The following is a 16,346-nucleotide window of genomic DNA, read 5'->3' as shown; positions in this document are numbered from 1 at the left end:
CCCACCCCAGGCATAGCAAGCTTGTCATTCACTCTAACAAGTAACCACATGGGAGTGTTTGCAGGGAGACAGCAGATACAAGAAACTGCTCTTTTAACTTACTTGGAATCTGCTCCAATTTATGCATCTGGGAAGTGTTTTAATCTGCATTGGGTAAGCCATGTTCTTTTTATTGTTTTGTACATACTGGGAATAAAAACATCAGTACTAGTGTTTATATTCTTAAATCTTTAAGAAATACAGATTTTGTTAGCATGTATATTCTTAATGAAAATGGTGTTTCAGTGTAAACATCCAGGAAAGGAGGTGAGTAGCACTGTAACTGCTGCTTTTTTAGTAAAACTGAATTTGACTGTAAGGCTTGCAATAAGTTTCCTATGGTAAATCATTATATGCTGGATAGTATGAAGCAGTATTTTAGCAAAAAAATGGTTAATGGTATTATCTGAGAGTTTATTTTAGTGCATTTGCTTGTTGCAATGATTTCTAATAAGCTGCAAACTGAATGTTTACTTCAAGAAATGCCAAAGAGTTGCATACTGTAAGAACATGTATAGGCTATGATTAGCATTTTCAAAGCTTTAGCAAGTAAAAGATTCAAGTAACCATTATAGTGGAGTGACAGCTCCGCTATAATTAAGTTTGAGACCCTCCTTCTGTTTAAAGGTCTTATATGTCTATGTATTCTAAACTCCACATACCTACCTGTATCATCCTGAAGTCTGTTACATCTCACGAAGGTGAAGAATAGGACTAACATGCCAGATTTGGGTCATTTTAGCCAGAGAATCCTGAGATACAGTCTAACAATAAATTTCCACACATTGCCCCAGTTGTTCTTCGTTGCTTGACATTTGCCACATCTAATAAATTTCTCCTTCAGGAAAGCAATGCAACAAGCAGTACTGACAAAACACTTGAGCTCTTTATTTAGGCACAACCTAAATTTGTGAACTAAACAGATTACACCATGTACATTCAGGCGGCATGGGTGGATTCGGGACTTTGTAGAGGAAGGTGCAGGAGCAGCTACAGGTGCTGCAGGGGTGGCTGAACCCTTGCTCCCAGATTCTAGCCCTTGCAGGGTGGGCACAGCAGGAGCAGCAGCAGCAGGACTTTTTAAGTTCCCCAATCAGATAAGAATCTCCCCCCACAAGTTCCCCTTTCTTTCCCTCTGTGCTCAGCAACAAATCCCCACACCTGCCTGCCCCTGCTGCTGCTCCTGGCCACAGCGCCTCCCTGGAGCAGAGTGGCTATGAAGCCCCATAGTCAGCAGGGACAGTGACAGAAGTGGGAGCAGAGACAGTGGCAGGGGTAGGAGCAGAGGGAATGGGAGGGGAGTGAAAGTGCCACAGAGGAGAATGGAGGGAGAGAATTTTTACTCTCCTCAGGGACTTAAAACAAGTCCTGGGCTGCTGCTCCCAAGGTGCCAACTGAAAAGGGAGTATGTCCACACCACTGCACCCCCCTCAGAATCCACCCCTGGTGCGCAGAGTAGCCAAAAAAGTTTTAGCCAAAAGAGCTTAACGCTCACCTCTTAAGTCCCATGGCAGGTGGAAGGCTCTTGGGGAAATGTTGAACTCCATCCATGTTGTCCACTCACATTTAGCTCCTCAGCAAAAATCTGGGGGGAAGAAGTAGGGTGAGAACCTTGCTACTATTTGCTACCCTAAGTGGTGCTCACTGAATATAGCAGAAAATTTAGATGCTCAGAATATTTTCTATAAAGAAATTAAATTCCACACATGAATCCTTGCTGGTAGGTGAAAGGGAGTAGGTGAAAGAGGAAAATAGCAGCTTGGAGATATTTTGAGGAGAGGAAGATAAACGTGGATGGGTAAGGGGACCCATCTCAGGATGAAGTGGAAACTGGGAAGGATGGAAAGGCAGGTAGTCCACAAGAAGTGATGTGGCATTGTATTAGGGGTGAGGATGCCCATGGAACCCATGCATACACCATGATTTGAAGGGCTTTGTGCTCCTTCTCCCATGTTCCCCTACCTAGAAGCCAGGATCTGGGTGTTTCCTGCTCCTCTGCACCTATCTGTTCCCCTTTCTCTGTCTCTCCATGTGAGCTGGAAAATAGGGTATGCCTGCCCTTCTAAGGGTCCCCGATATGCTTTGTCTGTTCCCCTGATATGAGCTGAGAGCTGGGTGACCCTGTTTTTCTGGAGGTATGTTGCCCCACTCCCACCCACCTCTCCATGGAGTAGCCAGGATATGAGAGAAGGTACTCTTTCATAGGTGCAGAGGGAGGAGGCCTGATCTCCTCTCCCTGTCTTGTGCTATGTGTATCCTTGTATAGAGGTCTGAACACCACCACTTCCCCACATGAATCTGAAGAAACTCCATCCCTTCCTCTGAGGAGGTGAAAATAGGCACACTGGATATGTGCACCAAGAACATAGGGCTGAGACTGGAGTAAAAAGCTAAGAATGGCCATGCTGATATCTCACACGATCCCAATAACTAGCACCAGGAGGTAGGCAACAGGAACACCCTGGGTGCCTCCAGATGAGTGGGAATGTGTGCTTTGCAGCACCTCAGAGGTTTCTGAGGCACCACAAAATGGTGCATGTTAAAAGGTTCTCTGTGCTGGATATTTGCAGTGTGGAGCCAAAATTAAATACTGGGAAAACCTGGAATCTAAAAATTTGTGCCAAAAAAAAAAAGCAGGGCAGGGCACATGGCTACAGCATGCTCCACCCGAAACCAGAGCCTGGCCAGCCAGAGCCAGGCTCCATGTATCTGGATTGTCCTCACTGCAGCCCCAGAAGGCTCCCAGAACCCCAAGTAATGCTGCTGGGGCCAGTCCAGGTGCTGGCCCCGGCCTCCCCTGCCCCACCTGGGGCAATTTGCCATGCCCCAGAGCGCATATGCAGGGTCATGCCCCAGGGACCAGTAGCCACTGCTGTTTGTCCCCAGGGAAACACACATGCGCACTCATGGGGACATGCCTCCTGAACACACCTCTCAGAACTATTGTTTCAAGTTATATACATCTCCCTGGGGTTTTTTACTCGGGCCAATGGGACAATTTGAAACCTTCTTTCTATTAAAGGAAATTACACTCTGTTAAAAAATCTACATCCACATGGGGTGCCCCAGAGGGGTGTTAGGAAGAGTTAGTTGATGTCCTGTCACCTAAGGCAACAGTACTCAAGATATAAGTACTGGGGGAAGCATTCCTTAACCCTGACAGTTCCACACATCCTTACCTAGTGAATAAAACCATGACTTGGATCAGGCCAAGAAAAGAACATCAAGTTCACTGAGTAATTGCAGGATCTTAGAAGACTCAAGATAATAGGATTCTTTTTAACCTAATTTGGCTCTGAACCAGATCTAAACCACAGGTGAGCCTTTATTGGGGTTTTGGGTAGAGAGGGATTGTCTTCTTTTAGTTTTTAGTTTCTACTAAACCAGAAACTTCTCTTTTTTGCCAGTTCTACCTATACCCTTTTGAGGAAACAAAAACTGAACACGTTATTCAACAAGGAGTTACGGTCTACAAGTAGGCACCAACTTCATTGCTCAGGTTCTGGTAGTTCCTATACTTATAGTTGGGTTTTAGCCCCTCTCCTGCAGAAGGGCCTGCATTCTCTCCCCTCTTTCTATGTGGGTGTCAAGATCTAAGGAGGAAAGACTGAATAGAACCCAGGAAATAAAATTTTGTAAATGCCATCCATGCATACGGTGGGCAAAAATATCTAGAGATGGAGGAAGACAGCATGGCAAGAAGGCAAATAGGTGAAAGAGGATGAGCTGTGCTGAACCTGGTTGAAGCAGGGGTGCAGAGGGTGCCAGGAGTTCAGATCCTGGTTCAGGATAAAATGTAGTAAACAGCTCTCCAGTGACTTGCTGTCTATAATATAACAGCAGAGGGCACTAGACAGCAAGGAGCAACTTTTTACATGGCAGTGGCTTTCAAAAGTGGTAATGGCTTAACAGGACAGGAAGGAACAGTGAGCTGGAAGAAATGGCTGGATGGAGAGCTATAAATTCAGTATCCTAGCACACTCCCTGCACACACAACTTCACTCCACAATAGCTGCCTGCACCTCACAACAGCCAAACACTTGGCTAGCTCCAGAGAAAGAGCACCCATGTTATTCTGTAAAATATTACCACTCCATTCACCACTTCGACAACCCCTTTGCCTTTACAGACATGATGACATATAACACTTAAGTTTCATTAATTCATTATTAAATACACAGGCCTGCCCTGACCCCACCCAACTGCTGACAAGCACCAAGCCCCAGTACTGATACAGCCTACATAACAGTGCTGAATTAGGCATACAGGATCTTTCTCAAAGGATATAGGTAACGCTTTGCTTTGCTTTGCTTTGCTTTGCTTTGCTTTGCTTTGCTTTGCTACACAGGTGGGAGTCAGGCAGAGGGGCTCAACTGTCTAGGGGGCATTTCCTTCTAGGAACATCTCACGTTCCAATCACAGCTCTGCCAAGATGCATTTATTAATGCCTTCCTCACTCAAGACAGTCACACCTAACACAGTGAGAACAGCTGGAGAACTTACAGACAATTCCCATTGGCTATTGCTGGCTAGATGTAAGGGACAGAGTTAAGTCTGTGTAAGGGTATATCTTAACTGCACATTTGCTGGTTTGAGCGTTGCTGAACTCAGCATTGGAAGGTCACAAGGTACAACCACACAGCCTTAAACAGTGATAGCAAAGGTTTTTTATCATTGACTATGTTGAGTTTTACAGCAGTTTGGCTTTCGTTAACATTATGGTAACTAGTAAACCTGCCAGTCACCCTAGGACAGAAACAACACTTCACAATCTGAAAAAAGATAAGTGGACAAACGTTTTAGGTTAGCTGGAATCATTCTAATTTTTTATATGCGACTTAAAGCCAGTTTGAATTTGGAAATAAAACAGGAAAAGTCTGTAGAAAGCAGAATTAAATATTCCAGGGTCTCCAGCATTTTGTAGGAGTTGTTATATTGCTTCTGTTACAGTGACTCAGAGCATCTATGCTCAAAGGCTGAGTTTGTTTCAGCAATTGCAACTGCACCTTTGCAATCTTGTTTCCTGATCCAGAGGATGCCCTGTGTAACTTTTCCCTTATTTTAAGGTACATTTATTGAATAAAAAATAAAAAAGATTTCATATACACACACAATTTGTTCTCTACGTGTTAAAAAAACTACAACAAAAGAAAGGATTCCTTTTGAACTCATATCATATCAAGTGGTTTATTTTAGTTTAAGAAAACTGAACCCAGACATTACACAAAGACTGAGATAAATTATGTGACAAACTGGAAGTAAAAATTCTGTACCTAAGCTCTAATTTTTTGCTACAGAGTTTTATAGCATGAGATGTATGTCAGTAGTGTCAGATGCAAGCTATGGGTTTATCCAAGTGACTGTGCAAGAAGGTAAAAGGTAAGCAAGAGTCAACTGTCACTAACAAATTTATATAACATATGTGAAAAATAAAACAGGTGCTGCAAACATGGCTATTAATAAAAATGTTGAGAGTCTAGAACTATCTCTGTATCTGGCTTCCAAACAGATCTCTTCTCAGCCAACTTCAATGGCAATTTCTGCCTATATAATAATGATTTGATTTAAACTGGTTGCTACGTACTTAGTTACTCTCAAAATGATCACTGTGACAAAATAAGCAATAATCAGTCGTTTCTAAATAACTTGAAAACAGCATGTGCATTAAGCAAGCAAACAGGAAAAAGTTGCAAAAGGGACTTCCTCTTTGGATTTCCACAGCTGCTGAGTGACGTTTAGTAAAGCAACTGTTTAATATTACTAAACACAGATCAAATCCTCCTCACTGGATACCGACATGGCTACAAAACTCCCCACTCGAGAGGAATGTGAGACTTGGATAACTTCTCAGATTGCAGATCTCCTAAGAGAGGTACTAAATATAGATGTCAGACTGTAAACAGAAGAGTATGAATTCAACTAGAAAATGGGTTGCTGGTCTTATCTATACTCTGTAAAATTTGTATGATTACTCTGTCCTAGATAGAAACATAGATACAATGCCAAAACACATTGTAGTCAGCAACTGCAATGATCAAGAACTCATCATTTGTATTAATATTCTAAGTTTCTTGATGGTCTCTTAGTTTTTATTGAGATTTAAGTCATGACCAAGATTGATTGTTAAAAGTAGCAGACAGGGTTATCCTGAGAAATATCCATTGAGAAGGGATTTCATATTATATTTTATTTCCTTGTGGCAACAAGTAACTATTTTATTAGAAGTAGGCGTCATTTTTCACTGACCGTCACTTTGTAATATACAGCATTTATTTAAGAACCTGCTTTGAATATAAACCCACATTAAATTCTAACTGCTAGCTTCAACTTAAGGGTCCTTTTAAAGTCCTTGAGCTCTTTTATTATTCTTTTGCTTCTGTTGTACCTTTCCTATTTATGTAATTTCCTTTTTATTACAGTCAGGTAGCTTGAAGCATACACAATATTCTAAACTTGTCGTCAGTAATCTCTTCCCTACTTGAATAATTCCCTCTAAAATATATATTCAAGTATTTTTTATGCATGCCAGTTTTTTTCCCTTTAAACTGTTGAACACTGTGGTTCAAATTTAAATGTTACCTGCTATTAATCCAGACATCAGAGCCCTGTGTCTCACAGCACGTAACTATTTGGTAGTCTCCTTTCATGTTTTGTCTTCATGAATATACATTTCTCTGTACTTTTTTTAAATGCGAGTCTTATCTGCTCTATTATAACAACCTATCCAAAATCTACTACAGCAAAAGCCATCCCCTTTCATACAGATTTTCATATTGATTTGCATTTTCTATGATGGTATGAAACCTTTACTCTTCTGGGTGAACATTTGCTGAATAAGTAGCCCCTCAAAAGAGAATCAAAGTACTTAACCCCCATATAGTATTATGTATAGTATTAGTGAACATTGTTTACAGCCATCTAACAACTCTCAGTAACCATATACAAGAATATAAGACAGGAAATGAATAAAAGCACTTCAGCAACCCATAAACTAAAAGGGGAATTTAGGTAAGCTATAACTTCCTGGTTTCAAATTTGACCTTGAAAGCTGAACTAAGTCTTTCAAATTTCCATACATCTTTTCTACACTTACCCTATGCCTATCCTTATACTCCCATCATGACTTTAACTAGTTGTATGTTAACACATTAAATAACTGAAAAGCGTTTAGGTCTGACTAAGTCTTTTTGCTATTCTATTAGTCGCAGCTCGACATTTCAACATGATAAACAGTTCAAGTCTGGATCACTTCTACCACCTTCTAAATACGTTGCATGTTACTATATCAAAGCATTCCTAAAATCTATACAGATTATTACCATAAGCTTCTTCTCTATTGGAATTATTTCTTATTTTTTTCCAGCCAATTTATTATTCTTAATTCAATCAGAAGTGATTTCTTTATTCTATTTCTGATTATACATTTCCACTATATTGTCCTAAAGCAAAAAGATCCATTAAAGCTTTGTTCTTAAATCTGTTATATTAGCTTGTATCCCAGTCCTCTCTTCATTCAGATGTGCTTATTCTTTAAACAGTAGATCTCCAGCTGAAAATATAAATCCTTTTACTAGTGACAGATAATGGACAGAATCAGCTTTAGTGCTAAAGCTACAGCTTTTAATCTGAAAGTCCTAAATTCCAGTCACTGCAGGGACAAATTCTTTACAAATAGTTTTATATACACCAGGTCTTCCAATTTAAAAACATGACAGGTAACTGCCAAAGTGTCTCACCACCCTGTAAGGTTGCCACAGCAGTAAGATAACAACCTACTAATGCTGTCAATTACACTCTTAGCTCATGAGGCAGCAGTCTGTGTGGTAGAGGTAGACGTCCTACCTGCTAATGATCCAGCTACATGTTAATATGATGCTGCGTGATGGAATTCCAGTGCTCCTGATCTAGTTGAGGCCAGTCAAGTCTTTAAACCAAATATTTTGCAAGTAGTCTTTAATTATGTCCTTTCTTCTGGGTGCCTGACTTGAGACACTTTTATAATGTGCACAAACATTGAGCACTGACAGCTACAGAAATCAAGGGGACCTATGCTTTGAACATAACAAGTGTTGTTTAATGCCAACTATTTTGAAAAATCAGGTCTTGGCATCTCAACCTAGGCACATAAAATTAGTAGTTACTTGACCTTAACCTCGCTGTACCTCAGCTCCCCATCTGTGAAATGGAGTGATAATATCCCTTTCATTTTACAAGCATCTTCTGAAAAATAAATTATTTCATATTTGCGTAGCATGGTAATAGTAAAATAATGAGTAATGTAGGAAAGCTATGAAGAAATTAATAATTATGTCTTCAGTGCAGGATATGGGTAGTGTGCACTAAGAAAGACAAGAGATCACACAAGAAGCAAAATGTTGAACAACTGCTTACTCAGTGAACAACTTCTACCCTATGTACTTGTGAACTATAGAAAACATGTTATGCAGTTTAACATATTATAATACATATGAACAAGGCAACTTCAATTCAATTATTTGCTAATATTTAAGTACTTGACTTTACAACCTTAATTATGTTCTTTTAACACAGAATATGTATGTGTATGTGTGTGCGTGTCTGTGTGTAATATCTAAAATAATTATTAAATTGTCATTCAGCAAAGTGTTTGAAGACTGATCAAAAGCATTTGTAGAAAACCAGTAACTAGAACAATAAAAAATAAACCTATTGATTTAGCTTCTTCTTCATAGCCAAGTTCTTAAAATAAATATTCCAGCTATATGCAAATAGTTATTCCTCTATTTTCCTGAATCTATTATATAAACATGGAAATACAACATCCTCTGTTCAGCATGCATCTCCTTTCTCCATATTTCCATTTATTCCAGTATATTTACTTTGGCATTATTGTGCAGATAGAGGAGAGAGGCAGAAGCGGGACGTACAGGGCATTGCAAACATTATTCCTCACCACCAGTGCTAGCATACCTTACAAATGGCAAACTCACCTTCCCCTCCAAACTAAGGCCTATTTTGGCAACAGTGCATTCACAATCTAGCCTTCTGTGCAGAGGTCAGATTGTGAAGTCATCATCCTACTGTAAAGATTTCTCTCCAAAACAAAATAAGCTACAACAAGGGTGCCACAGTACAGCCTACAGGTTAGATCCAGCCCACAGAGCAATTTAATGTGGCACATGCTGTTTCTGAAAGGGCTGGGAATTTGGAGGTGGAGCCTGTCACTGACTTCCCAAGCATGGAGCCCCATTGCAGATGCTTGTTTTTGATGGGAGCATGAACAATGACTTATTAACTCCCATGCCACTGCTGTCAGAGGTGTGTCCAGATCCAGCCCTTCAGGCTCCTTGCAATCCAGAATCAGCCTTCAAGGAGCCCTGTGAGCTCAGTCAGGCCAGGTGAGTTTTGCACCCCACTCTACAAGCCTGAACCCATGTTATTGGCATTTAAACCAGCATTACTTTCAGAATGACTCTACAATCCTAAAATTAAAAACCAAGCAGGGACTTCCATTTACCTCATATATTGTTTTGTAAATATCTCAAATGGCATCAAAACAGTCTTTTGTTACTGTACGCTTAAATTGACCATTCAAACAAAATATTTACAGATATAACAAAATTCAACCAAACACTGCATCGCCCTCATATTTTAGACTCCCAGCCCTATATACGTTCATTGAAATCTAAAGTTGAAAAAGCTAACTTCCTTAGGGCCACCAGATCTCTAAAGAATTCAATTCTGGAGCCCCTACCTCACACTGCTGTTCACTGTAAATTCCCTTTGACTGTGTAATTGCAAGCAGTTCTTACACAACTATTTTGCCCCTTTTCTGAGCAACAAGACTACATATTTAACAGCTTTCCAGAGTTCCATGGTTTATATCTAAATTAATTAAATGAATTTATAAGTCTCTGAATTAAAATTCACTGTTAATGGACCATAAAGTAGACAAACTACTTACTGAACTGAACTGACAACTAACTGAATAGTTAACTAAGACTCTTAAATGCCAGAACTCGCTAATAGCACTGTATATTTTTAATGAAGTTCTGCAAATTTTTTCCTACTGATATTTCTAAACTTTCTGTTCTGTACCTAAAAGCACAATTATTTTCTAAAGCCAGGCTAAAGCACTAAAACCCAGCAATCAAAAAAATTGTGCTAGGTAGATATACAAGTACCCAAGCTGGCTGCCAAACCAGAAACAATATGGTCACATTAATATGGCACTCACCCCAACTTAATAAGCCCTGCCTCTTAGAAGATTTAATTAGCCTGCATACAGCACCCACATTATGCTGCTTCCAAGTCAGGAGCTAGTGAACAGTGCTGCCTTTCCACATAGACACACCATTAGGGTCCTTCCCATCCCAGCGCTTTACCTTGGACCTCCTGAAAGGAAAACCCATTGGGCCTGTCCACACATGCAAGCACATGCACTTGCAGCAGCTCAAATAGAAGCAGTGCAAATTTGAGCTGGGGCCCCCCTGCACAGGGCCCCAGGCACCCTGCAGGGCCGCAGCCCCCCTGCGCACAGCCAATAACTTACCTTCTGCAGCAGCAGCAGCAGTGGGGCACTCTGAGCCCACTGCTCCCAGATCCCAGCTCTCAGGGACCATGTGCCGATTCCAGCTGGGTCCTGCCAGCCTTGGGGCTGCTCGTGCTGCTCGGCTGGGCAGCATGAGCAGCCCCAGGGCTGGCAGGACCTGGCTGGGATCAGCACACGGTCCCCATGTGCCACACTGGGTCCTGTCGCCATGGGACCAACCCAGCTGGGGGGCAGAAGGGCCCCAGGGCTGGCAGGACCCAGCTGGGCTTGGCACGTGATCCCCCCACACCATGCCATGTCTTGCCATCCTGGGACCAGCCCAGCCAGGCAGCACAAGCAGCCCCAGGGCTGCCAGGACTCGACTAGGTTCGGCACACTGTCCCCACATGCCACACCGGGTCCTGCTGCCATGGGACAGGCTCAGCCAGGCAGCAGAGGGGCCCCAGGGCTGGCAGCACCTGGCTGAGCTCACTATGCTGTCACCGCACACCGCGCCAGGTCCTGCCTCTGTCCCTCTGTGCCTGCAGGGAGGTGGCATGTGGCAGGACCTGGCCCAGTCCCACGCGGCTCACTAGTCTGGTTTTGCACTAGAGCGGGTAACATGGCTCTGGGAGGCATGGCTCCTGTGCACATTTCCTGGAGCCATGCAACCCAATCCGGTGCAAAGCTGAACTAGTTAGTTGAATTGGTCTGGGCCGTGTCCTTCTGCATGCCACCAGCTTCACCAAGGCTGCTCCAGCCATTTCCCCCCTGCAGCCCCAGGGACATCCCCCAGCCCCTCCCAAATCCTCTCACACATCCCCCTGCCACCTCTCACACCACCCACACCCATAAACCTCCCCACCCCCATTCCCAATTCCCTTACTTACCTTGGAGAGCGCCAAAGGCAGCAAGAGCACCAAAGAGATGCTCTGGCCAAAACCAGACTGTCCCTTCTGGAGGACTGACTCCCATGCCTGCTCCAGGCACAGTCTGCTACCATGCCTTGCTCTGCTGTTCTGCGGAGCATTTTATTTTTGCCCCCTGGATATTCAGGGGTCTAATTTTCTCCCCACGCTGCAAGTTTGCAGTGCAGGGAACATTTTTTCATTCCTGCATGTGCTTCTTGATCCATCTCAAAGGAGTTTGAGACAGGGCAAGAGGCACATGCACACTCGTCCAGACGCGCCCATTGAGTCTAAGACTACATAGAGATTCGGGGAGTTAGAGGGAGGTTAGATTGAGTTTAAAAATGGCTACCAGTATAAAGTAAGTTAGGATAGGAGGGGCTAGCAAGGCCTTGGAGGGATCAGGGAGGCAAGCAGGGATCAAGGGGGGGAATTGGGGGGCATGTGGTATCCACAGGGGGGTCAGGAGGGCTAGTGGTGTCCACAGAGGTGTTGGCAGGATATGGGAGGATTTGGCAGGATCAGGGGTCTAGCAGGGTCTGTGGGGAGGACTTGTGGTGATGGGAGACTCCCCCCTAACCCTGGGACTAGGGATTATTTTTAGCCACCTTACCCCCACCTAACCCCCAGACAAACAACCACACCAGCAAACCAACACCCTCCCACTGATCCTACCTAGCTCTCCCCCACTCCCCTTACTTCCTTTGCTCCCAGCACTAGCAAACACCACTAAAACCAGCGTCGGGGGCACACTGGTTGTGGGATGGTGGGGCTTGGTAGACTCGAGAGAAGGGAGATGTTGTCCTTCTGGAATGAGGCAAGGGACTGGGGGGTAAAAATAGTCCAGTTCCAGGTGGGGTTGCAAAAACACAGCCCTGGAGCTGGGGCCAGCAACTGGGCTTTCCAAGCCCCATGGGTTCACTGGGAACTGTACAGACATTCAGTTAGATCAGGCTTGCCAAACCCAATTTAAGTTAGATTACTTCTAAGGCAGAGTTAACTTAGATCGGGTTGGCCATTTTAAACCAATCTATCTTTCTTGAACTTTTCTACAGTTCATGCTTAGATGGACCTAACTAAGTATTCCTACTTGGCCTGCACTTGCAGAGAGTCAGTTAGAAAGGCCAAAGCAACACAAATTAAAGACTACACAGCTGAGGCTGGCAACACAAATTAAAGGCAACAAAAAGTCTTTTTCAGGTATGTATGAAGTAAAAGGAAGGTGCAGGGCAGCATAGGACCCCTACTGAACAAGAAGGAGCAATTAGTGACAGAGAGGGAGGACAAGGCTGAGCTATTCAATGAGTTTTTTGCCTCGGTGTTCCTGAACAATGGTCAAGATAAGTCTCCTAATGGGTTCTTAGATGGTCATCAGAGAGCCGCCAGCCCATCAACTGTCGACTCTGCAGAGTCACTTGGATGGACTCAATGTGTTTAAGTCAGCAGGCCCGGAAGAGCTTCATCTGAAAGTACTGAAGGAATTTGCTGGTGTCATAGCAGAAACACTGGCATGGCTGTTTGAGCACTCAGAGGACTGGAAAAGGGCCAATGTGGTCCCTATTTTCAAGAAGGGAAGGAAGGAGGATCCGAGTAATTATAGGCCAGTCAGTCTCACCTCCATCCTTGGTAAGGTCTTTGAAAAGTTTATGAAGATTGTGAAGAAACATATTTGTGGGTGTCCAGCAGGAAAAATAATGCAGCAGGGAAACCAACAAGGATTCATAGCAGGTAGATCATGTCTGACTAATCTGGTTTTGTTTTATAACAGGGTCACAAAATACTTAGATGCAGGAGTAGAGGTGGATGTTGTTTTCTTGGATTTTAGAAGGCCTTCAATATGGTATGGCATCCCATTCTCATAAATAAATTAAGAGGCTGTGACAGATGTTTACACAGTCCAGTGGGTGGAAAATTGGCTTAGCAGGCACACCCAGAGAGTGGTAGTAGATGAGTCAGTATCGACCTGGAAGGATGTGGCTAGTGGGATCACGCAGGATTCGGTCCTTGGACCTGTACTCTTCAATATCTTCATCAATGACTTGGATGTGGGTGTGAAGTGGACTCTGTCCAAGTTTGCAGATGATACTAAATTGTAGAGTGAAGTGCACACTCCAGGGGGTACGGAACAATTGCAGGCAGACTTGGACAGGTTAGAAAAGTGTGCAGTACACAATAGGATGCAGTACAACAAATACAGATGCAGAGTGCTGCACCTACAGCACAAAAAGATCCAGCACACCTACTGGCTGGGAAGTGATCCTCTCAGCAGCACAGAAGCAGAAAGGGACCTCGGAATCATAGTAAACTCCAAGATAAACATGAGTCATCAATGTGACAAAATCATCAGCAAAGCTAACCACACTTTATCATGCATCAGCAGATGCATGAAAAATAGAACTTGCCCTCTATGCGGCATTGGTCAGACTGCAGCTGGAGTACTGCATCCAGTATTTGGTGCTGCACTTCAACAAGGATGTTGATAGTCTCGAGAGGGTTCATAGGAGGGCCACTCATATGGTTAGGGGCTTACAAGACAAGCCCCATGAGATGAGACTGAGGGACCTGGACCTCTTCAGCCTCTGCAAGAGAAGGCTGAGAGGTGATCTTGTGGCCATCTACAAATTCATTAGGGGGACTCAGCAAAGAATCAGAGAGGCTCTGTTCACCAGGGCACCCCTTGGGGTAACAAGGAACAATGGTCACAAACTGACAGAGAGCAGATTTAGGCTAGATCTCAGGAAAACTCCTTCATGATAAGGGTGGCCAAAATTTGGAATGGGCTTCCGAGGGAGATGGTGCTCTTTTCTAGCTTGGGGTTCTTTAAGAGAAGGCTGGATAGGCATCAGGCTGGGGTCATCCGACCCCAGCACTCTTTCATGCCTAGGCGGGGGGTCGGACTCAATGATCTGTTGAGGTCCCTTCCGACCCTAGCATCTAGGAATCTATGAAAGGTTCTAAGTGTAGGGTCTGCACCTACACAAACTAAATTAGATTGGGTGGACATTTTTAATGTGATCGAACCTCCCCAAAAGTCTGCATGTACCATAAGATTCATATTAGAAAGGGCTCAATTTCCTGTTGTAGATAAAGATAAAGCTTTTGAGAGCTTCTTCTGGGTTCTGGTTTCATTTTTCTCTACAATTGGCTATCATAGTTTTACTAAGAAAAAAATATTTCGGACTTGAAGAACAGATACTGATTTTGAAAGTCTATAGCCTCTGAGCCTTGTTGTCTAGGAATGCCTCCTAGTCACTCTTTGTAATATTCTTCTTCTAGATATCCGCATCAGATGTAATGTACAGATTTGTGCCATTACTGCATACTTTGAATTTCTACATGGAAGTATTTTACCCATAAACCAGGCTACAATTTAGATTTTGTATACCTTTCAAATTATTTTATATATTTATACACACACACACACACACACACACACATAATGCTCTCTCTTTTCTCATCTCAGTTTGGAATGCCTGAATCTGCTGCAGTGGTGGAAAAACTGAATATCAATGGCCCCCAATTTCTGGTAAGTAATTGAAATATTTTCTGTTCAGAAATATTTCATAATAGGTATCTGCCTTTTGTATCACAGTGGGCACATCTACACATGCACATTTCATAATTTCATGGTTTCTAGGAGCCGAAAGGGACCTTACAAATTATCAGTTTACTTCATAGTAACCAAAATTACTACATAGTATGGGCATGTGTCTCCATGTGCATGCCCATACTGCGCAGTAACTATGGTGACTTATGCCAACTTAAGTGTAAATTTGATGCCAGGATCATGCAGGTATCAAACTTATGCCCAATTAGTTACTGAGCAGTAACTCATGTGTAGATGCCTTACTGTGTAGTAATGCTGTGTGTGTGGACTGACTTGGGACTAACTTTAGTCCCAAGTCATTTCATATGCAATATTAATGTGCTTTAATGCTTGCACATGTAGATGCCAACCTATTCCTTCTTACTGCATGGTAAATTACTGCACAGTAAATTTAAGCCAACATAAATGCACATGTAGACATTCCCGGTGTGAAGCTTGTGTTTACAATAGCAACAACTTAAGTTGGCTTCCTTTGTTCTTTGTAGAGTCATAGCAAGTCATATGTTATATTTATTATATAATATTCTAATAACAAAAAATCCCACTTTATTCCTCTGAATAATTTACTCACAGTAGTAAATCCTTGCCTTGCTCCACCTCTGGATAGAACAAACATCTAGAATACTCACACAGGAATCTGGCAGCTGAAAGGGATAGATATAAAGGTCCATTCACATGTATGTCATTGCAGGATTTGGATCTAAGCAATCTTATTAGCACTCTAACACCAAGCTGTGGGAAAAGCAAACTGGTTCCTGCCAGCTCAAGTGTCTTTTGTAGTCTTTTTTGTTGAATGATTGAAGATATTATGTACTTTCGTCATAGTAGGAATGGACACAGGATGTAAGAAATGTTTTCAGAAGTTAGTGGTAACCTACAAGAATAAAAGTGACACATAAAAGAAACAAAAAAGGAACTACAGGCAAGTTCTGCAAGGCACTTGTGACAGAAAAAAATAAAACAAAAGGAAAAACATTTGTGAGGCACGTTCTCCAAATTATGTATCCCCTTCAAGATTTCCCATTTTAAGCTTACCTTATTTCACATTGTAGTGTTCAGGGCATTACATGAAGTGCCCCAAGGTATGCCACTACCACATGTGTTTTGTATTCTATTGTTATAATACTGTGAGTGGCAGCTCTCAAATGATGGAAGATTCAAGAATTCAGTTACATTGCAAGTAATTAAAGCAGCAGCCTATTTTCAGTAACTGATCACTGGTCAGCTGTATCAGGAAATCCAAACTGTTCCAGGAATGGAAAGTTTCTTCTTTGATTTCTAT

The 16,346-nt window shown here is 42.6% G+C and overlaps 2 protein-coding genes across 14 annotated transcripts in view; one reads left to right on the top strand and one right to left on the bottom strand.

Annotated features, from left to right (window-relative positions):
* The window catches only part of DNTT (DNA nucleotidylexotransferase), a 464,208-nt gene that overhangs the window by 406,281 nt on the left and 41,581 nt on the right, over positions 1–16,346 (bottom strand). For 4 of the 13 annotated variants that reach the window (XM_019502672.1, XM_019502660.1, XM_019502668.1 and 1 more), the window contains exon 2: positions 1,535–1,624. The exons of 6 other annotated variants lie outside the window; for them this stretch is intronic. In XM_019502672.1, the coding sequence (XP_019358217.1) occupies positions 1,535–1,586 (52 nt within the window). In that variant the 5' untranslated portion in view covers positions 1,587–1,624. Of the gene's footprint in view, positions 1–102; positions 160–1,534; positions 1,625–16,346 lie in introns of those variants that run through there. 3 more of the 13 variants (XM_019502667.1, XM_019502665.1, XM_019502666.1) reach the window with 3 other exon arrangements.
* The window catches only part of BLNK (B-cell linker), a 201,804-nt gene continuing 185,491 nt past the window's right edge, over positions 34–16,346 (top strand). Inside the window, exons 1-3 of the mRNA XM_019502659.1 lie at positions 34–153; positions 5,810–5,911; positions 14,921–14,983. Of these exons, the coding sequence (XP_019358204.1) occupies positions 49–153; positions 5,810–5,911; positions 14,921–14,983 (270 nt within the window). The 5' untranslated portion in view covers positions 34–48. The remainder of the gene's footprint in view (positions 154–5,809; positions 5,912–14,920; positions 14,984–16,346) is intronic.

Source organism: Gavialis gangeticus, unplaced genomic scaffold (genome assembly GCF_001723915.1).
Source record: "Gavialis gangeticus isolate Ggan-Ray unplaced genomic scaffold, GavGan_comp1, whole genome shotgun sequence".
In the NCBI taxonomy this organism is placed as follows: Eukaryota; Metazoa; Chordata; order Crocodylia; family Gavialidae; genus Gavialis; species Gavialis gangeticus.
The sequence above is the reverse complement of the archived record's forward strand: the minus strand, read 5'-3'. Positions and strand labels throughout refer to the sequence as shown.